The sequence below is a fragment of the Danio rerio genome, chromosome 17 (assembly GCF_049306965.1).
Source record: "Danio rerio strain Tuebingen ecotype United States chromosome 17, GRCz12tu, whole genome shotgun sequence".
NCBI classification, from domain to species: Eukaryota; Metazoa; Chordata; class Actinopteri; order Cypriniformes; family Danionidae; genus Danio; species Danio rerio.
Window position 1 is genome coordinate 3,045,001 of NC_133192.1, and position 22,380 is coordinate 3,067,380.

At 37.6% G+C, this 22,380-nt stretch overlaps 1 protein-coding gene across 1 annotated transcript in view; it reads left to right on the forward strand.

The window, feature by feature from the left end:
- Window positions 1-7,667: 7,667 nt before the first annotated feature.
- The window catches only part of ppp1r14d (protein phosphatase 1 regulatory inhibitor subunit 14D), a 54,297-nt gene continuing 39,584 nt past the window's right edge, over window positions 7,668-22,380 (forward strand). Inside the window, 1 exon segment of the mRNA NM_001089505.1 lies at window positions 7,668-8,019. Within this exon segment, the coding sequence (NP_001082974.1) occupies window positions 7,834-8,019 (186 nt within the window). The 5' untranslated portion in view covers window positions 7,668-7,833.

Genomic DNA, 22,380 nt, shown 5'->3' on the forward strand with positions numbered 1-22,380 from the left:
GAGAAGGAGCTGCTGATTTTCAATGTATGCGATTCCTTGTTGTTTATTTTTAAGCAGACATGTGCCTTCTCTCATCGGCTGGCCCTATTTTTCGAGTCTTGGCTTGGATGAATGAATTTGTTGGCTGTGAAAGATGAGCTGCCGTGATGCTTAATAATTCAGAGTTTGTAACAGACGGAGAAGCGGCGAAGCTGCACTTGACTGATATGGCCTGACAAAACAAAAGAGGAAAGAGGCGGCCATTGTTTTTATCGAAATCTGATCTTTGGAATAGCCGATGCTCTCCCTTTGTACACTTTGACATGGGAATACACCCCAGAATTCTGTGTGGACAGCCTGACGCAATGTTTGATGCGCTGCGGGGACCAGAAATGTGTTTCTGGGATGTCATGTTTTTGTGTGGTCTAAACATGGACATTTGCTGATAGTCAATAATTCAATATAAAGTTAAAGTCTTAATTATTAGCACCCAAGTATATCTCTCCCAAATTTCTGTTTGATGTAAATTTTTTTAAATTTTTGATTTATAAAATATAAATATTATATATATAATAAAATAAAAATATTTGATTTCTAAACAAAACATTTTTAATAACTGATTTCTTTTCTAATTAAGATGACAGCATATAATATTAGACTAGATATTCTTTAAGACACTAGTATTCAGCTTAAAGTGACATTTAAAGGCTTAACTAGGGTAATTAGGGTAAAGTTAGGGTAATTAGGCAAGTCATTGTTTAACCGGGGTTTGTTCTAGAGACAATCCAAAACAAATATTGCTTAAAAGGGCTAATATGTTGACCTTAAAATGGTGATTAAAAAAATAAAAAAACGCTTTTATTCTAGCCGAAATAAAACAAATAAGACTTTCTCCAGGAGAAAAAATATTATAGGAAATACTGTGAAAAACTCCTGAATCTGTTCAACATCATTTGGGAAATATGAAACAAAAGAATAAAATTCACAGGAGGGCGAGTAATTTTGATTTTGTGAAAAATGTTTGGTTCCACTCAAGGGATTTGTGTCGACACAACATAAAGAAATTAAGTTAACTTGTAAGTGTAATGAACATAAAACAATTAAGTTGTCCTAAAGAAAACCTCAGGAATTGTGGTTTCTGCTCTTTTCAAGTAAGAGCACACAAAAATATGATATATATACCCAGTTCAGCAGCTAATCAGCCGGAATCCCGAGACCAGCCAGTTCTAGCTGTCACTCAAGTGGCCACGCCCTTAATTATGCAGACTTAATATAACTCAATTAAAATGAAACGGATGAGTATTTAAAACATTCACCCTCTCACAGTTGTCATGAAGGGTAATATTAGCTATATGCACCAAAATCGTTCTTTGTACCAGGCTGTAAACATCTTTATTCTGCTGTAAAGTCGGTCATTTTGAAAGTGAGCTCAATAGAAATCTGCTCTATATGGAGCCAGGACTAGCGGAATTTCCATGAATTGCAGTTTAAGTTACTTCTGTATTTGCTCACTGAGGGAGAGTGGGAGGTTGCCGCTTGGTCTATCCAAACCATTACAGACGGCTGCATTGCTGCGCCTCGTCATTCATCATTTATTAAGCTGCGTCCATTTAGTTTCAGGCCTTATCAGTCACACGGCTGATAATGGCAGCTATAAATGACACGGTTGATGTCTAATGCATGTTTCTGACAGGTGAACATATATTTAATCTGCTCCGCTAGACACAGGTGACCACGCTTCTGTCATACTTGATTCAGACACAAGATAAAGACGAGACCTTACATGATCTCACTCATATATAGTTCAATCATGGATCACCAAATGCATCGAAATAAACACAGAATGCATCAAAATAAACACCAAATGCATCAAAATAAACACAGAATGCATCAAAATAAACACCAAATGCATCAAAATAAACACAGAATGCATCAAAATAAATACCAAATGCATCAAAATAAAAACAAAATGCATCAAAATAAATACCAAATGCATCAAAATAAATACCAAATGCATTAAAATAAACACAGAATGCATCAAAACAAACAGAATGCATCAAAATAAAACCAAATGCATCAAAATAAACACAGAATGCATCAAAATAAACACAGAATGCATCAAAATAAACACAAAATACATCAAAATGAACACAGAATGCATTAAAATAAACACAGAATGCATTAAAATAAATACAGAATGCATCAAAATAAACACAGAATGCATCAAAACAAACAGAATGCATCAAAATAAACACAAAATGCATAAAAATAAACACTAAATGAATCAAAATAAAACCAAATGCATCAAAATAAAAACAATGCATAAAAATAAAAATCAAATGCATCAGAATAAACACCAAATGCATCAAAATAAACACCAAATGCATCAAAATAAACACCGAATTGATCAAAATAAACACAGAATGCTTTAAAATGAAAACCAAATGCATAAAAATAAACACCAAATGCATCAAAATAAACACAGAATGCATGAAAATAAACACAAAATGCATTAAAATAAAAACAGAATGTATCAAAATAAACACAGAATGCATCAAAATAAACACAGAATTTATCAAAATAAACACCAAATGCATCAAAATAAACACAAAATGCATAAAAATAAACACCAAATGAATCAAAATAAACACCAAATGCATCAAAATAAACACCAAATGCATAAAAAAAACACAAAATGCATCAAATCAAACACAGAATGCATCAAAATAAACACAGAATGCATTAAAATAAAAACCTAATGCATCAACATAAACACAAAATGCATAAAATAAATAACAAAAATGTATTAAAATAAAAACTAAATGCATAAAAATAAACACCAAATGCATCAAAATAAACACCAAATGCGTCAAAATAAAAAACTGAATGCATCAAAATAAACACTAGTGTAGGGGAAAAGTCAGGGAATTTAACATTTGGCTTAAAGTGGGAAAACATTGTTAAATTCCTATTTTTCTTTTCCTTAATATCTGCAGCTTATCTGTTGATATGAGATTAATGAATGGATCATTGTATCAATATCTTGGAAATGTGTGATTGTAACCTGCACAACGTGTTTTTCTCTCTCAGCCTTACGGGAAAATGCGTTCGGTAGCAGTAAATGGAAACTTTATGATCTGTCCGGCAACTCTAAGTGACAACTGACGTATCAGAGGATGATTTTGACATATATGGCTCTTTGCTGATCCCTGTTGAATCGAAACAGGGCAAAGTCACATCCATTACTCTCCATTTCCTCCTGGCACAGGATACCACTGGTAATGAAAGCACCATTACCTCTGATAATGTGATAATGGGGCAAAGTGTCTGAGCAAAAGAGCTGTGCTTCAATAGATCCACTGTGCACTAGCCATGCAGTGGACACCTTGATATCAAAACGACATCGAAAACACATCAAAAACGAAAATCATTTTTGTGTCAAAACCTTGACCTCCATTGGACATCCACACATTGATGCCCCTTTGACCACCAGAATAACAGCAAAAAAAACTGACCAAAGTCTTGTGGCCTATCCAAGTTTTAGGAGCAACTAATAATTTGTCTTCTAGTTGATCATTTGGTATCAGAAGTGTCTTATATGAAAGGCAAAGGCCTCTAGATGATGCTTATTTGAGCACAATAAAATCTGATCATGTCTTGATGTTGACTGATTTGATTAGGACAGTAAGGTCTGACTCTGCTCAGACTAAAGTCTCATCACTGAACAGAAATAATGTCCAGTATAGAATATAAAGTCCTGCTGCAGTGGAGACAGAATGAATATTGTGTCTGACTCCATCATGAGCTTGGAGGACTGCATCCATACATCTCTGACATGACTCAAATCACTGATTAATAAAGTCATCTGGAATGGTGAAGAAAGCGTTCAGCAGGACTTCCAGAGTTCATCAAGATCCTTTGGATTCATCTTCAACGCCTCCTTCATCTTACACCAGACATGCTCAATAATGTTCATGTCTGGTGAGCAGCTTGACCTTCTCTGCTTTCAGGAGCTTTGATGTGGAGGCTGAAGTATGAGGAGCGCTATCCTGCTGGAGAATCGTCCCTCTCCTGTGGTTTGTAATGTAATGGGCAGCACAAATGTCTTGATACCTCAGGCTGTTGATGTTGATCATCCACTCTGCAGATCTCTCGCACGCCCCCATACTGAATGAACCCCAAACCATGATTTCTCCTTCACCAAACTTGACTGATTTCTGTCAGAATTTTGGCTCCATGCTGGTTCCAGTAGGTCTTCTGCAGTATTGGTGATGATTGATGCAGATCAACAGATGATTCAGCAGAGGAATCCACCTTCAGACACTTTTACACATCATCAACTAGAAGTCAAGTTATTATCTGCTGCTCTGTATAACTTCACAAAAACACATAAAAAAACAATGACAAATGACACCAAATTGATGTCTAATATTGGTGTAAAACACACATAAAAATTGACAACTGTTTTATTATAAATCTATGAACATTTTTATCTATGTACCTATATAATTTACAGCTTAGCAACCCGGCACAAAACCCAAGGATAACAATAACAACAGTAACCTCAAAGAATCCACATAGCAACATATCTTAAAGACCACACAACAACACCTTAGCAATCACAATGTCTTAGTAACTTTCACCCACACCTATATATAATAATATATATATATATATATATATATATATATATATATATATATATATATATATATGTATATATATATATATATATATATATATATATATATATATATATATATATATATATATATATATATATAGTTTATATATATATATGTATTCATATTATATCCGTGTACTGTGTATAATTATTTATTAATGTAAAATACACACACATACTATACATGCAATACTAAAATATACAAAAGAAATATACTAACACATATTTTGATTATAATTTCTAATTTGTATTTTACATATACACTCACCGGCCACTTTATTAGGTACACCTTACTAGTAGCGGGTTGGACCCCTTTTGACTTCAGAACTGCTTTAATCCTTCATGGCAGAGATTCAACAAGCTACTGGAAATATTCCTCAGAGATTTTGCTCTATATTGACATAATAGCATCACACAGTTGCTGCAGATTTGTCAGCTTCACATCCATGATGCCAATCTCCCGTTCCACCACATCCCAAAGGTGCTCTATTGGATTAAGATCTGCTGACTGTGGAGGCCATTTGAGTACAGTGAACTCATTGTCATGTCCAAGAAACCAGTCTGAGATGATTGAGCTTTATGACATGGTGCGTTATCCTGCTGGAAGTAGTGTTGGTACTAATGGGCCTAAAGTGTGCCAAGAAAATCTCCCCCACACCATTACACCACCACCACCAGCCTGAACTGTTGATACAAGGCAGGATGGATCCATGCTTTCATGCTGTTGATGTCAAATTGTGAGCCTAGCATCTGAATGTGTCAGCAGAAATGGAGACTCATCAGAGCAGCAACGTTTCTCCAATCTTCTATTGTCCAGTTTTGGTGAGTCTGTGTGAATTGTAGCCTCAGTTTCCTGTTCTTAGCTGACAGGAGCCGCACCCGGTGTGCTCTTCTGCTGCTGTAGCCTATCCGCCTCAAGGTTGGACGTGTTGTGTGTTCAGAGATGCTCTTCTGCAGACCTCGGCTGTAACGAGTGCTTATTTGAGTTACTGTTGCCTCTCTTTCAGCTGGAACCAGTCTGGCCATTCTCCTCTGGCATCAACAAGGCATTTGAGCCCACAGAACTGCCGCTCACTGGATATTTCCTCTTTTTCAAACCATTCTCTGTAAACCCTAGAGATGGTTGTGCGTGAAAATACCAGTAGATCAGCAGTTTCTGAAATACAGAGCAGCCCATCTGGCACTAACAACCATGCCACGTTAAAAGTCACTTAAATTCCCTTTCTTCCCCATTCTGATTCTCGTTTTATACTGCAGCAGATCGTCTTGACCATGTCTACAAGCCTAAATGCATTGAGTTGCTGCCATGTGATTGGCTGATTAGAAATGTGCGTTAACGAGCAGTTGAACAGGTGTACCTAATAAAGTGGCCGGTGAGTGTAACTATTTGTATAAAAATATGAACAAGAATTTTATACAATTTAGTCATGCATATATTTATTTGCACAAAAATATACACAGTACGGATATTACATGTTCATATATTATGGGAACAGAACGTGTGAATTGGGTTTGTCCTTATGTGACCCGAATTTGTGCTGAAATGATTACAGCATTTTTTTTGTAAATAAACATATTTGTGCCTAATTTAGAAATGTCTGCCACTGCACATTACAGCAATAGTGTTTTGTCCTCTGACACTGATCTTACCGCATGTTATCAGTCTTGAGTTGAACTATGTTCCTCCTGAGGACACACATAAACACAGAGCACACACTCCGACAACATGTCTTTATTACTGCCCTATAAACAAAGCAGACACACACACACACACACACACACACACACACACACACACACACACACACACACACACACACACACACTCTCTCTCACACACACACACACACACACACACACACACACACACACACACACACACACACACACACACACACACAGAGAAAGAGTTTCTCACTTTAAAAAGCTATTCATATAAGAAGATGCTTGTATGTTCTATATTTATTAACTTATTTAACTTATTTTTAAAACATTATATTAGTTATTTTCCTAACTGTGCATGCATTTATTTAATTTCTGATTGTTTTATTTTATATATATATATATAATATATACATACATAATGAATATATACGTACACAATATGACAACTTGACAACAATATGGATCTACGTCATGCCAGTAAAATAAATTAAACTGAGAGAATCGAAAGAGATATGTAATTATGTATTACTTTATTTTATTTTATTTATTAATTTAAAAATATGCGACTAGCATTGTTATATATTTTAAATATTATTGTTATTTATTATAATTATTAATTATTATGATTAATATTGCCGTTTTTATTCAGATGTACAACATTTTGACAATATGCATCTATGTCATGTCAATAAAGTGAATTATTCTGAGAGAATTAAGAACTTTTTTTCTTTATTATTATTTTATTTTATAAAAAATATATCAGTTATGATTTTTTATTAACATTATTTATTATTATTATTATTATTATTATTGCTATTTTCTTATTCTATGTACAACATTTTGACAATATGCACCCAAGTCATGCCATAATAATTAATAGCATTGTTAATAGCAATAATTAATAGCATTGTTATAATTTTTTATAAAATAATTTTTATTTATTTATTTATTTATTATTATTGCATTTTTTCTGCTATGTACAACATTTTGACAATATGCATTTATATCATGCCAATAAAATGAATTAATCTGAGACAATTTTTTTTTCAATCTGAGAGATTTTTAATTATTTATTATTTTATTTTATATATATCATTGTTATAATTTTTATGATATATATTATATATATAATCATTATTTGTTTTCATTATTGCTATTTTTTATTTTACTATATACACCAATTTGACATGCCATTAGAATGAATTAAGCTCAAAGAATTGAGAGCGTCAGAGAGAGAGAGAGTGCAAGAGAAAGAGAGAGATAGAGCAAGAGCGAGCGAGGAAGGGAGGGAGAGAGGGAGAGAGTCAATGTTCATTTGGAGCGCAGACAGAAGACAGGCACTACAGGAGGCTGCGAGACACAAACAAGACGATCATGATTTAAAACACACTGCAGTAAAGAGAGAGAGGAGCAATCGCAGCAGGACTCCAGCTGAAGGACCCTGTGTGTGTGTGTGAGAGTGTGTGTGAGACAGACAGAGAGAAAGACAGACTGTTGTGGCAGGCATGGCGTCGGAGCCGGAGCTGGAGCCGGGCACTCAGTCCAGAGTGATGTTTCAGACCAAAGAGGAGGAGCCTGCCCAACGCAAACTGGGCAAACTCACGGTCAAATACAACCGTAAGGACCTGCAGAGGAGACTGGACATCGAGGAGTGGATCGACGACCAGCTGCACCTGCTGTACGACTGCCAGGTAGGAGACAAACACACGCAGTACACGACCAAACGCATCCAAATAAATACATTTTGAGTCAAGAGAAAGACAGCACTAAATGCACCATGCACAATAAACACCAAATACATCCGAATAAACACTGAATGCATCAAAATAAATACCTCGCAAAGAAAAAAAGAGACAGACAGCATTAAATACATCCAAATAAACACCAAATGCATCAAAATAATCACTGCAAGGTAAGAGACAAACAAATGCACCAAAATAAACACTTTGCAAAGTAGAGACAGACAAATGCATCTAAATAAACACCAAATACATCAAAATAAACACTGCAAAGAGACATACAAACGCACCAAAATCAACACCTTGCTAGGTGACAAGACAGATAGCACCAAATGCATCAAAATAAACACAGAATGCATCAAAATAAACAGCAAATGCATCAAACTAAAAACCAAATGCATCAAAATAAACACAGAATGCATCAAAATAAACAGCTAATGCATTATTATAAACACCAAATGCACCAAAATAAACACCAAATGCATCAAACTAAAAACCAAATGCATCAAAATAAACACAGAATGCATCAAAATAAACAGCAAATGCATCAAACTAAAAACCAAATGCATCAAAATAAACACAGAATGCATCAAAATAAACAGCTAATGCATTATTATAAACACCAAATGCACCAAAATAAACACCAAATGCATCAAACTAAAAACCAAATGCATCAAAATAAACACAGAATGCACCAAAATAAACACCAAATGCATCAAACTAAAAACCAAATGCATCAAAATAAACACAGAATGCATCAAAATAAACAGCAAATGCATCAAACTAAAAACCAAATGCATCAAAATAAACACAGAATGCATCAAAATAAACAGCTAATGCATTATTATAAACACCAAATGCACCAAAATAAACACCAAATGCATCAAACTAAAAACCAAATGCATCAAAATAAACACAGAATGCATCAAAATAAACAGCAAATGTATCAAACTAAAAACCAAATGCATCAAAATAAACACAGAATGCATCAAAATAAACAGCTAATGCATTATTATAAACACCAAATGCACCAAAATAAACACCAAATGCATCAAACTAAAAACCAAATGCATCAAACTAAAAACCAAATGCATAAAAATAAACACCAAATGCATTATAATAAACACCAAATACATCAAAACAAACATGTTGCCAAGTAAGAGACAAAACCATCAAAACAAACCTCTTGTGAGGTAAGAGACAGACAAATGCACCAAAATAAGCACATTGCAAGGTAAGACAAAGACAAATGCATCTAAATAAAACCAAATGCAACAAAATAAACAATGCAAAATAAGAGACATACAAACACACCAAAATAAACACCTTGTGAGGTAAGAGACAGATAACACCAAATGCATCAAAATAAATACCAAATGCATCAAAACAAAAACCAAATGTACAAAAATGAACCCCAAATGCACCAAAATAAACACCAAATGCATCAAAATAAACACCAAAAGCACCAAAAATAAACACCAAATGCATCAAAAAAACACCAAATGCATCCAAATAAACATCAAATGCATCCAAATAAACACCAAATGCATCCAAATAAACACCAAATGCATTGAAATAAACAAACACCAAATGTATCAAAATAAACACCAAATGCATTATAACGAATCCCTTTGCGAGGTACGAGACAGACAAATGCATCAAAATAAACACCTTACAAGGTAAGAGAGACAAATCTATCAAAACAAATCCCTTTGCGAGGTAAGAGACAGACAAATGCATCAAAGTAAACACCTTGCGAGATAGCAGACAGACAGCCCCAAAAGCACCGAAATAAATACCAAATGCTTTAATTTCCTCCGGGTGCTCCGGTTTCCCCCACAAGTCCTATAGACATGTGCTATAGGTGAATTGGGTAAGCTAAATTTGGCTGTAGTGTATGTGTGTGATTGAATGTGTATGGGTGTTTCCCAGTGATGGGTTGTAGGTGGAAGGGCATCCCCTGCATGAAACAAATGCTGGATAAGTTGGCGGTTCATTATGCTGTGGCGACCACTGATAAATAAAGGGACTAAGCCGAAAAGAAATGAATGAATGAATCTAAATAAACTGCAATGCATCAAAGTAAACTGGAAGGTGCAGTCTACATTTTTGCTATTTGTACAATATGTTGCTCCATTTTTGTTATGTTACGTTTCGGATGATAAACCCACTAGAGGGCACTGTCCTAAATATTTGCAAATTGAAATGTTACTTAGGGTGTGCTTTGTTGTAGGTTTTATATATCAAATACGCTAGAAGGCTCAGTTTACAATTTTGACGAATCTGAAATATTTTACTTGGGTATGTTTTGTATGCTTTAGATGACAAATCCACCGGAGGGCGCTGTTTAAATTTAGCTAATAATAAATATGTAACTTAGGGTATGTTTTGTTGTATGTTTCAGACGATAAATCCACTAGAGGGCGCTGTTAACTTTTGGCTAATTTGAAATGTTACTGAGAATGTGCTTTGTTGAAGGTTTCAGATGACACCTCCACTAGAGGGTCCTGTTTACATTTTTGTGACTCTAAAATGAGTAACTTAAGATGTGTTTTGTTGTACGTTTCAGATGACAAATCCACTAGAGGGTGCTGTCTGCATTTTTTAAAAGTCTGAAATATTTTATTAGTGTATGTTTTGTTGTATGTTTCCAACGATAAATCCACTAGAGGGCGCTGTGTTCATTTTTCGCAAATTGAAATGTTACCTAGGGTGTGTTTTGTTGTAGGTTTTAAATGAAAAATCCCCATAAAGATGCTGTCTAGTCTGCATTACATTACCTAGGTTTCAGATGACAAATCTACTAGAGGGTGCTGTTTATATTTTGCAACTAAGAAATATAATAATAACAGTAATAATTCCTTACATTTATATAGCGCTTCTCTGGGCACTTAAAGCGCTTTACACAATATGTCACTTAAGGTATGTTTTGTTGTACGTTTCAGATGAGAAATCCACTAGAGGGTGCTGTCTACATTTTGTTGCAAATTGAAATGTTTCTTAAGGTGTGTTTTTTGTTAAAAGCTTCAGATGACAAATTCACTAGAGGGACTTGTGAGTCTGATATATGTTATTTAGTGTACATTTCGTTTAATGCTTCAGATCCACAAGAGAGCACTGTCTACATCTTTGTGAATCTGAAATACGTTTATTAGGTTAAGTTTTATTGTACATTTCAGATGACAAATTCACTAAAGGGTGCTAAAACAAAATCTTGGAATCTTTTTTTTTTTGACGCTTCAGGTGACAAATAAACTAGAGAGAGCTGTCTACATTTTTGGGAATTGTAAAATATGATGCTCATTTATGTTTTGTTGTACGTTTCAGATTACTAGGGCACTGTCTATGTTTGTTGCAAATCGAAATGTTTCTCAGGGTGTGTTTTGTTGACAGTTTTAGATGACAAATCCACCAGAGGGTGCTGTTTACAATGTTGGCAAATCTGAAATATGTTATTTGGGGTACGTTTTGTATGCTTTAGATGACAAATCCACTGATTTAATTTTACTAATAATAAATATGTAAGTTAGGGAATGTTTTGTTGTATGTTTCAGAATCCACTAGGAGGCGCTGTCTACATTCTTGCGAGTCTAAAATAAATATTACGTTTCACTATGTGTTTCAGATGGCAAATCCACTAGAGGGTGAAATATGTTACTTAGGGTATGCTTTGTTGTAGGTTTTAGATGACAATCTTCTAGAAGTCACTGTCTATATTTTTGCAAATCTTATATACATTACTTATGTTGTTTCACTTTATTTTTCAGATAAAAAAATCCACTAGAGGGCACTGTTTATATCTTGCAAATAGGAAATTTGTTATTTAGAGTGTTGTGTCGAATGTTTTAAATGACAAATGCTTTAGAGGACACTGTTTACATTTTTGTAAGTCTGAAATACGTTACTTAATGTAGATTATGCTGTACGTTTCAAATGACAAACTCATAAAAAGGCACTGTCTACATTTTGAGAAACATCTGGGAATGTTTTGTGTACCCTTCAGGTGACAAATAAACTAGAGAGGTGCGGTCTACGTTTTTGCCAATTGTAAAATACTTTGCTCGATTTTTGTTTGGTTGTACTTTTCAGATGACTAATCCACTAGAGGCTGCTGTTTACATTTTTGTGATTCTGAAATGTGTTACTTAGGTTATGTTTTATTGTACATTTCAGATGACAAATTCACTAAAGGGTGCTGAAACAAAATACGATGCCCTTGGAATGTGCTTTTTGGACGCTTCAGGTGACAAATAAACTAGAGAGTGCAGTCTACATTTTTGAGAATTGTAAAATATGATGCTCTATGTTTTGTTGTACGTTTCAAATGAATAATCTACTAGAGGGCACTGTCTATGTTTGTTGCAAATCGAAATGTTTCTCAGGGTGTTTTGTTGACGGTTTTAGATGACAAATCCACAAGAGGGTGCTGCTTACTATTTTGGCAAATCTGAAATATGTTATTTGGGGTACGTTTTGTATGTTTTAGATGACAAATCCACTGGAGGGCGCTGTTTAAATTTTGCTTATAGTTGTATAATTGTGTTGCATGTTTCAGATGACATCTACTAGAGGATGCTGTTAACATTTTAGTGAGTCTGAAAAGCGTTACTTAGGGTATGTTTTGTGGTAGGTTTTGGATGAAAAATCCACTAGAGGGCGCTGTCTACATTTTTGCGCATCTGAAATAAATATTACGTTTCACTGTATGTTTCAGATGGCAACTAAAAAAAATGTTACTTAAGGTATGTTTTGTTGTATGTTTCAGTCTAGTCCACTAGAGGGTGCTGTCTACATTGGTGCAAATTGAAATGTATCTCAGCGTGTGGTTTGTTGTAGGTTTTAGATGACAAAACCACAAGAGGGCACTGTTTACATTTTTGTGAGTGTAAAATATGTTACTTAGGGTATGCTTTGTTGCACGTTTTAGATCTCCGAGAAGGCGCAGTCTACATTTTTGCAAATCTGATATTCATTATACCTAGGTTATGTTTTACTTTATCGTTTAGATGAAAAATCCATTAGAGGGCGCTGTTTATATCTTGCAAATAAGAAATATGTTATTTAGAGTGTTGTGTTAAATGTTTTCGATGACAAACGCTGTAGAGGACACTGTTTACATTTTTGTAAGTCTGAAATACGTTACTTAATGTAGATTATGCTGTACGTTTCAGATGACAAACTCAGAAAAGGCACTGTCTATTTTTTTAGAAACATCCATCAATGTAAATTTAGCTATCAGAAACCTGTTTTAGGAGGTACTTAAATAACTAAATATTTATAAAAATACCATTAAGGAGAGTTCAGACAAAGAAGCTGTTAAAACCGTGTATTTGTTTGACACTTTTAAGTTATTGTGAGTTGGCCTAGCATTATTTATTTGTATTATTATTATTATTAATATTATTATTATTATTATTATTATTATTATCTTTTTCTGTTGTTTTATTTTGTTTTACCTATTGAGTTTTTGTATCTATATAATTTTTAAATAATTTTCATTTTCTGTATACCTTTGGCATTGTTTTGTATGTATCATTCTTGCATTAACAATAAAAAACAAATGAGTATTACAAAAAAAAAAATTTTTTTAGAAACATCTGGGTTTTGTGAACGCTTCAGGTGACAAACAAACTAGAGAGGTGCGGTCTACATTTTTGCTAATTATAAAATACTTTGCTTGGTTTTTGTTTTGTTGTACGTTTTAGATGAATAATCCACTAGAGGGGGCTGTTTAATTTTGGTGATTCTGAAATGTGTAACTGAATCTTATTGAAAATTAAACAAAACACTGCAATTTTTTAGAGTGAATATGTTCGATTATGTAGATGGTTGTTACGTTATAGAACGTATTAATTATTTGTTTGCTAATTTTATATATATAAATATTATATATATACAGATTTGTGTTTTGTTATGCATTTGGAGCTGATGTTGTGTTGTGCGCTGTGGAGCATGCGCAGCTTTCTCTCTCTCTCTCCCCCTCCCTCTAGAGCTGCGCTTGATTGCGGTCCAGCCGTGTTGCGTGTGGGAGAGTATATAAGCTGGAGGAGAGGAACAATGGGGAGATCTTTCTGCTCGGTGCAGGTCGCAAATCTCCGTCGTCGTCGTCGCTGCTGTTGTTCCGAGCGTCTCCTATCTCCTGCCCCAAATTGTTGGTTGACTTGGTGTGAATAGATTGATTTCTGTTACTAATTATTTTCTTAAACGACTCTCTGTTAAATGTGAATCTATTGGCTTTTCTGATTAAATACCTATTTATATATATTAGTTTTGGAGAAACAGAAGCGGTAGGTTGGGAATCGCCATTTACTTTAAAACGTTTTCTCCTGGTTTGTGGTAGCAAGGGAGAAAGGGAAGTTTGTTGTAATTTTATTTGGGGTACTTTTATTTGAGCAGGTAAGTTAGAATTATTTCCCCGCAAGTTAGCTGTCTTTTTGTTTATTATTTTGGCCTGGATTCCCTTCCGAAGTGATGCTTCTATCTTTGTTTTCTAAGTAAATAAATATTGTTACTACTTGATCAGCGTTGTGATTATTGTGAGTTGGGACAGGAGAAGGGGAAAACCCTAAATTGAGTATTTGAGTTTCTCTTTATTTATTTTTTTTTTCACACTTGTTATTGTTCCCACCACCCTAGACTGGTCGGGACGTAACAATTGGGGGCTCGTCCGCTCGTTGATACGATATATTTATTCTTTCAAATTTGCTTGGCTGTTTTTGAACTTTTTGGTAGGGGAGGAGTTTAAGTCAACTTAAAATGGATTTTGATCTAATTAAGTTTTCTCTCTTGCCTACGCTAGAGGAATTTGATAGGTGTAGAAAAAAAGATTTAATTCTAATAGCGGAGTTTTTCAACTTAACAGTGTCAAAAGAACAAAAAAAACAGGTTATAAAAGATGAGTTGTACGTCAAGTTGGTGGAGGCCGGCGTTTTGCCTAGTCGCGCTGTAGAGGGTTCCGAGCAAGAGCAGGATTTAGCATCTGATGGCGAGGCGGCATCTGGTTCAGAGTCAGGGAGTATAACGGTTCAGAAGATCGATCCGATGGTCACTATTCGTTTAAAAGAATTAGAATTAGAATTAAAAAAGCAAGAAAATGAGACTCAACTCCTGCGAATAAAAGAACTTGAAATAACCGCTGACCGTGATATCAAATTAAGAAAACTTGAGCTGGAAGCGCAAAAGATTCAGAGTACTAAACCAACACCATTACCACGCAGCAGCCGCCCTCCTTCCAGTAGCTCTGAGGCTGGGCAGCAACCCGACTTCGACGTTGGTAAGTACATCAAACTTGTACCTCCATTTCGTGAAACCGAAGTAGATTCGTACTTTGTGGCTTTTGAACGAGTAGCGGCTAAATTAAAATGGCCCAAGGAAATGTGGGCATTGTTGTTACAGTGCAATCTTATTGGTAAAGCCCAGGAGATTTGTGCGGCTTTACCAATCGAAGATTCGCTGGATTATGATAAAGTGAAATTGGCTGTTTTACGAGCTTATGAATTAGTACCAGAGGCGTATCGACAGAAATTCAGGGCTTGTTCAAAGACAGCCAAGCAAACGTTTGTGGAGTTTGCGCGTGAAAAGAGAGCGTTATTCGAGAAATGGTGCGTCTCTAACAAAACCGTAACACTCGAGGATTTGCAGGAACTGATACTGGTTGAAGAATTTAAAAACTGCTTACCAGATAATGTTGTAGTGTACCTGAACGAGCAGAAGGTCTCTAAATTGTCCGAAGCTGCAATTTTAGCAGATGAATTCGTGCTCACGCACAAAACGGTTTTTCCTGCCGTGCGCCCTCCAAGAATCGTTCAATCAGATGTGAGGGAAAAAGGAAATTATTCTTTCCGACCGGCGGCTGAAATTAATACTCCGAAACCGTCTGATAAAAAAAGGGTTTGCTTTTACTGCCTGGATCCTACCCATTTGATCTCAAATTGTAAAGCGTGGAAGCAAAAAGCTAGTAATAAACCCAAGGGGGTGGCGTTCACTTCTCTTACCTCTAGTTCGGTACAGTCAACTCCGCGATCTGATCCCTCTGTGTTTAAATCATTTTTACAAACCGGTACCGTGGCACTGCCAAATAGCCATGATATTAAATCTGTGGTAATGTTAAGAGATACTGGCAGCGCTCAGTCGTTAATACGGGAAAATACCTTACCATTTTCGTCTAAATCTTATACGGGTACTAATGTTCTCATTCGAGGAATCGAGATGGGCTGTACATCTGTCCCACTGCACAATATTCATTTACAATCTGACCTTATTACTGGTCCTGTGAGTATTGGTGTCTATTCACAACTACCAGTGGAAGGCGTAGACGTAATTTTGGGTAATGATTTGGCTGGAACAAAAGTATTTCCCTTTCCAATTGTGTCGGCAGAGCCAAATAATAGCAGTTCAGATGATGCGCTCGCGCTGTCGCACTTCAACTCTCTTTTTCCGTCTTGCGCAGTGACCCGTGCACAGAAAAAAAAATTTGAAGACGTACTTGATTTGTCTGAGTCGTTTTTATCTTTATCGCCAGAAAGCACTGAACATAAATTGTTGATTCAGCCGGAACCAGTGCAAGCTGATGCAGGCGTTAACGAAGGCGATGCTCCCTTAAAAGTAGGTAGGGAACAATTAATCGCTTTGCAGAAGTCTGATGTAACGTTGAATAAATGCGTCAGTGCTGCTGCAGACAGAACGAAAATATCAGACGCGCCAGTTGGTTATTTTTGGGATGATGGTGTACTGATGCGTTGGTGGCAGCCCTCTGATAGAGAGCGGGACGGAGCTTATCAGATCGTTCTTCCTGTCGGCTACCGAACTCAAATAATGAAGTTAGCCCACGATCACATCTGCTCTGGACACCTTGGTGTTACAAAAACGTATGATCGCATTGCTCGGCATTTCTTTTGGCCGAATATGAAGTCATCCGTGTCTGCATTCGTTCGGTCTTGTCACATCTGTCAACTAGTGGGTAAACCCAACCAGACAGTTCCGCTAGCCCCTCTCCAACCCATTCCTGCGGTAGGAGAGCCTTTCGAGAGACTGATCCTTGATGTTGTTGGTCCTTTACCTCGAGCGAAGTCTGGTCACCAGTACATTCTTACCATAATGTGTACAGCCACACGCTACCCAGAAGCCGTGCCACTGCGCTCAATAACATCCAAATCGGTGATTCGAGAGCTGGTTAAATTTTGTTCAATGTTCGGGTTACCGAAAATAATTCAAACAGACAGAGGAACAAACTTTACATCGCATTTATTTAAGCAGTTGGTAAAAGAGTTGCAGGTGGAGCACGAACTGTCAAGCGCATATCACCCCGAGTCGCAAGGTGCGCTCGAGCGGTTTCATCAGACGCTCAAGACAATGCTGCGCGCGTATTGCGTCGAAACGGGCAAAGATTGGGTAGATGGATTACCTCTGTTAATGTTGGCCATCAGGAGTACTGTACAAGAGTCGTTAGGATTTAGCCCTGCTGACCTTGTATTTGGGCATGTGCCTAGAACACCAATAAAGTTGATTAGTGAGCAATTCCTTTCTAAAAGTCCCTCTCATGTGCCAATCCTGGATTATGTGAGTACATTTCGTGAGCATCTCCATAAGGTTTGGGAGGTTGCTAGAAAACATCTATCTGCTACGCAAGCTAAAATGAAGTCCAGATACGACAAGAAAAGTGTTGCTCGTAGTTTTCAGCCAGGCGATTCTGTCCTTGTATTGTTGCCCGTGCCTAGTTCTCCAATGCATGCCCGCTTTTCTGGTCCTTACGTCATTGAAAAGAAATTGAGTGATACCAACTATGCTGTACTGACTCCCGATCGGCGGCGCAAAAGCCGGGTCTGCCACATTAACATGCTAAAAGCATATGTGGATAGAGATCGTTTTGATGCGCACCCTGCCACTAAAGTGCCTGTAGTAAAGATTGCTTTAGCTACAGATTATGTTCCCCAAACAGATGGTCTAAGTGACAAAAACATGCAAACGGGTGTAACACTTACCAATTCAACTATTCTGACCACTTTAGAGAAAAATCTCTCGTACCTGAATGATGATCACCGCAGTGATGTTATCAGACTGATTAAAATGTATCCCACTCTGTTTAACGATGTACCATCTCAGACCAACGTGCTAACCCATGACATCGATGTTGGTCAAAGCATGCCCATAAAGCAGCATGCTTACAGAGTAAACCCGAACAAGCGTCAAGTGATGAGGGAGGAGGTTAATTATTTAGTGCGTAATGGTTTTGCCGTCGCCAGTCAGAGTCCGTGGAGTTCGCCCTGCATCTTGGTGCCCAAATCTGACGGCTCGCTACGGTTTTGCACCGATTACCGTAAGGTGAATAATGTAACCAAAGGCAATTCCTTCCCTCTTCCACGCTTGGAAGATTGTGTTGATCGAGTCGGCTCCTCACGTTTTGTAACCAAGCTTGACCTCCTGAAAGGTTACTGGCAAATTAAATTGACGGAGCGCGCATCTGAGATCTCCGCGTTTGTCACTCCGGACGCATTCATGCAGTATACCGTAATGGCTTTCGGGATGCGCAACGCACCTGCCACATTCCAGCGGTTGATGCAGAAAGTTTTATCGGGTGTACAGAATTGTGAAGTCTATCTCGATGACGTAGTGGTTTATTCCATGACCTGGGAAGAACATATGGTCACACTTAATTCAGTTCTAGAGCGCTTGGCAAAAGCTTCATTGACACTAAATCTCAGCAAATGTGAATTCGCCAAAGCTGTTGTTACGTACCTTGGGAAAGTAGTTGGCCAAGGCCAAGTTAAACCTGTGAACGCTAAAGTGGAAAGTATTGTTGAATTTCCAGCACCCTCTAATAAGCGAGAGTTGAGACGCTTTTTGGGGATGACCGGATATTACCGGGGATTCTGTAAGAATTTTGCCACAGTGGTTGCGCCGCTTACTGATCTCCTGAGTACCGAACGAAAATTTGTGTGGGATGATAAATGTGAGTCCGCATTTTGCTCAGCAAAAGATTTGCTTTGTAATGCCCCAGTCTTATCAGCGCCAAATTTCACACTGCCTTTCTCTCTTCAAGTGGATGCGAGCGCTCGTGGCGCGGGTGCAGTATTAATGCAAGCTGATGACGCTGGCATTGAACACCCTGTCAGTTATTTTTCAAAGAAATTTACAAGGTGTCAGCAAAACTATAGCGTCATCGAAAAGGAAGCATTAGCCTTACTTCTAGCTCTCCAACATTTTGAAGTGTACCTAAGCTCTGGGAATACGATCGTGGTGTACACCGACCACAACCCTTTGACATTTCTCGCCCGTATGTCAAACTCAAACCAGCGCTTGATGAGATGGGCGCTTATTGTTCAAGAATTTGATTTGGACATTCGTTATAAGAAGGGTGCGGAAAATGTCATCGCTGATGCATTGTCTCGAATTTATATTGGTGACTGAATGAATTCAAATTTTCAAAATTGTTTGAGTATTTGAATTAATGTTGTAACTTTGTTTTTTTTTTTACAAAAGCAATTTTTTATTACAAAAGTGAATTTTGTAACTAATGGTAGGGGTGTTACGTTATAGAACGTATTAATTATTTGTTTGCTAATTTTATATATATAAATATTATATATATACAGATTTGTGTTTTGTTATGCATTTGGAGCTGATGTTGTGTTGTGCGCTGTGGAGCATGCGCAGCTTTCTCTCTCTCTCTCCCCCTCCCTCTAGAGCTGCGCTTGATTGCGGTCCAGCCGTGTTGCGTGTGGGAGAGTATATAAGCTGGAGGAGAGGAACAATGGGGAGATCTTTCTGCTCGGTGCAGGTCGCAAATCTCCGTCGTCGTCGTCGCTGCTGTTGTTCCGAGCGTCTCCTATCTCCTGCCCCAAATTGTTGGTTGACTTGGTGTGAATAGATTGATTTCTGTTACTAATTATTTTCTTAAACGACTCTCTGTTAAATGTGAATCTATTGGCTTTTCTGATTAAATACCTATTTATATATATTAGTTTTGGAGAAACAGAAGCGGTAGGTTGGGAATCGCCATTTACTTTAAAACGTTTTCTCCTGGTTTGTGGTAGCAAGGGAGAAAGGGAAGTTTGTTGTAATTTTATTTGGGGTACTTTTATTTGAGCAGGTAAGTTAGAATTATTTCCCCGCAAGTTAGCTGTCTTTTTGTTTATTATTTTGGCCTGGATTCCCTTCCGAAGTGATGCTTCTATCTTTGTTTTCTAAGTAAATAAATATTGTTACTACTTGATCAGCGTTGTGATTATTGTGAGTTGGGACAGGAGAAGGGGAAAACCCTTAATTGAGTATTTGAGTTTCTCTTTATTTGTTTTTTTTTTTTTACACTTGTTATTGTTCCCACCAACCCTAGACTGGTCGGGACGTAACAATGGTGAATATGTTTTTTTAGACTTCTCATAGTTAAGGTCATGTCATTTTCCAGTGTTGGGTTGCAGCTGGAGGGGCATCTGCTGCGTAAAACACTGGCTGGATAATATGGCATATCATTCTGCTGTGGCAACCTGTCTTTTAATAAAGAGACTAAGCCGAAAAGAAAATGAATGAATGAATGAAGATCATATAAATGGACCTTGATCTATATGTAGCTGAAAAATTATGATCATAGTAGACTAACATTGGAAATATCTGATCATTTACACCATGCTCAATCCCATCAATTATTCAATTAGAGTTCAATTATTCCATTTATAAATTCAAGACTTTCACAATAAGATAGTTCACTGCTTTAAATCTTCAGAAAAGTGCTTTGAAGGCATTCGTTAGATGCTTCAATTCAAAGCGGCTCACAAAAGAGCATCATCTCAAGCACACGCTTGCTTTACTGGATCTATATAGTGCACTTATATAAACCACCAACACTTAAATCAGTGACATGATGTCAGTTACCACAGAAAATCATTTTAGCTCCTTCCTCAGAGTACAGTACTGCACTTAACACCAGAATATGAAATAAATGAACCCAGGCCTGTAGCCAGGGGGGGTTTGGGTGGTTCAAAAGATCCACCCCTTCAGGCCTGGCACTGCGGGAGGACAAAAGGGGGTATTGCCCCCTCAGGAAGAATTTGTGCTCCCTCAGTTTTCATAAAGGATTGTTCATTCAAAACTGCAAATTCTTTCTGTCAATAATTACTAACACTCCTGTTATTCCAACCTGCAGAACACACATTAAGATATTGTATAATATTAAATATTAATTAGTTAGTCCAAATTAGTTGGTTTTAACTTCTCACCACAAACTTTAAAATGGATGGAATCTTACTTGTCTGGTCGCACACAGTGTGTTAATATACAGAATTACAAATCTGCCCCTCTAGGTATATCCACAGGTGTTCCACAAGGATCTATTTTGGGCCAGTGGCGTAGCGGACGGGCCCGCAGGGCACGCACTGCGGGAGGGCCCCGCATTAGAGATCTGCGTGGGACTAAATTTTGAATCCTGCTCCCGCCCGCATCCGCCAGGTTTTAGCCCGAACCCGACCGCTCCCGCTTATATTAAGAAGTTGTTGTCCTGCTGCCCGACCCGCCCTGTTTTCTACCCGCCGCGCCCGATCCCGCTAAAGAGCGGGGAAGAACAAAACCGAAAATCACCCAGCTATATAGTCCAGACAGCCAAGCTGTCTGTATAAACACACACACACACACACAGCACCAAGCACACACACACTGACAAAGCTCTCTCTCTCTCATACACGCGCGCGCACTAACACACACATAAGCACCAAGCAGACACACAGGCAAAGCTCTCTCTCTCTCTCTCATACACGCGCGCGCACACTAACATACACACACACACACAAGCACCAAGCACACACACAGGCAAAGCTCTCTCTCTCTCTCATTCGCATAGCAATATCCGCGATATTGCTAGACAGCCTGCTCCCGTCCCAAATTAAACCCGTTACCGACCGCTCCCGCAATTTATTCGGAAATTTATTCCCGCGCCGCAGAAATCTGGTCGGGTCCTGCAGACCTCTACCCCGCGGGATTAGGGGGCCCCGCGTCGTCGCGATTTTCAATAATTGAAAATCCGGCAACCGCAATAATCAAACACTTGGGAACAACTGTGGTCGGAACCAAAGTTCACACGTCTGTTCTCTGAACTCCTCTCAAGCGGTGGACTACTTCATTCTGATTGCTTGCCGCCAATGTTGCCAACTTAGCGACTTTGTCACTAGATTTAGCGACTTTTCAGACCCCCCTAGCGACAAACCTAGCGACTTTTTTTTGTGTTATTGGAGATTTTTTTAGACTGTCTTTTGTCCATACTGTACCGTCCCTACTCTTCTCAACGAGCTGCGTGTGATGCCGCCGGCCCCTCCCCTGCCTCACAGC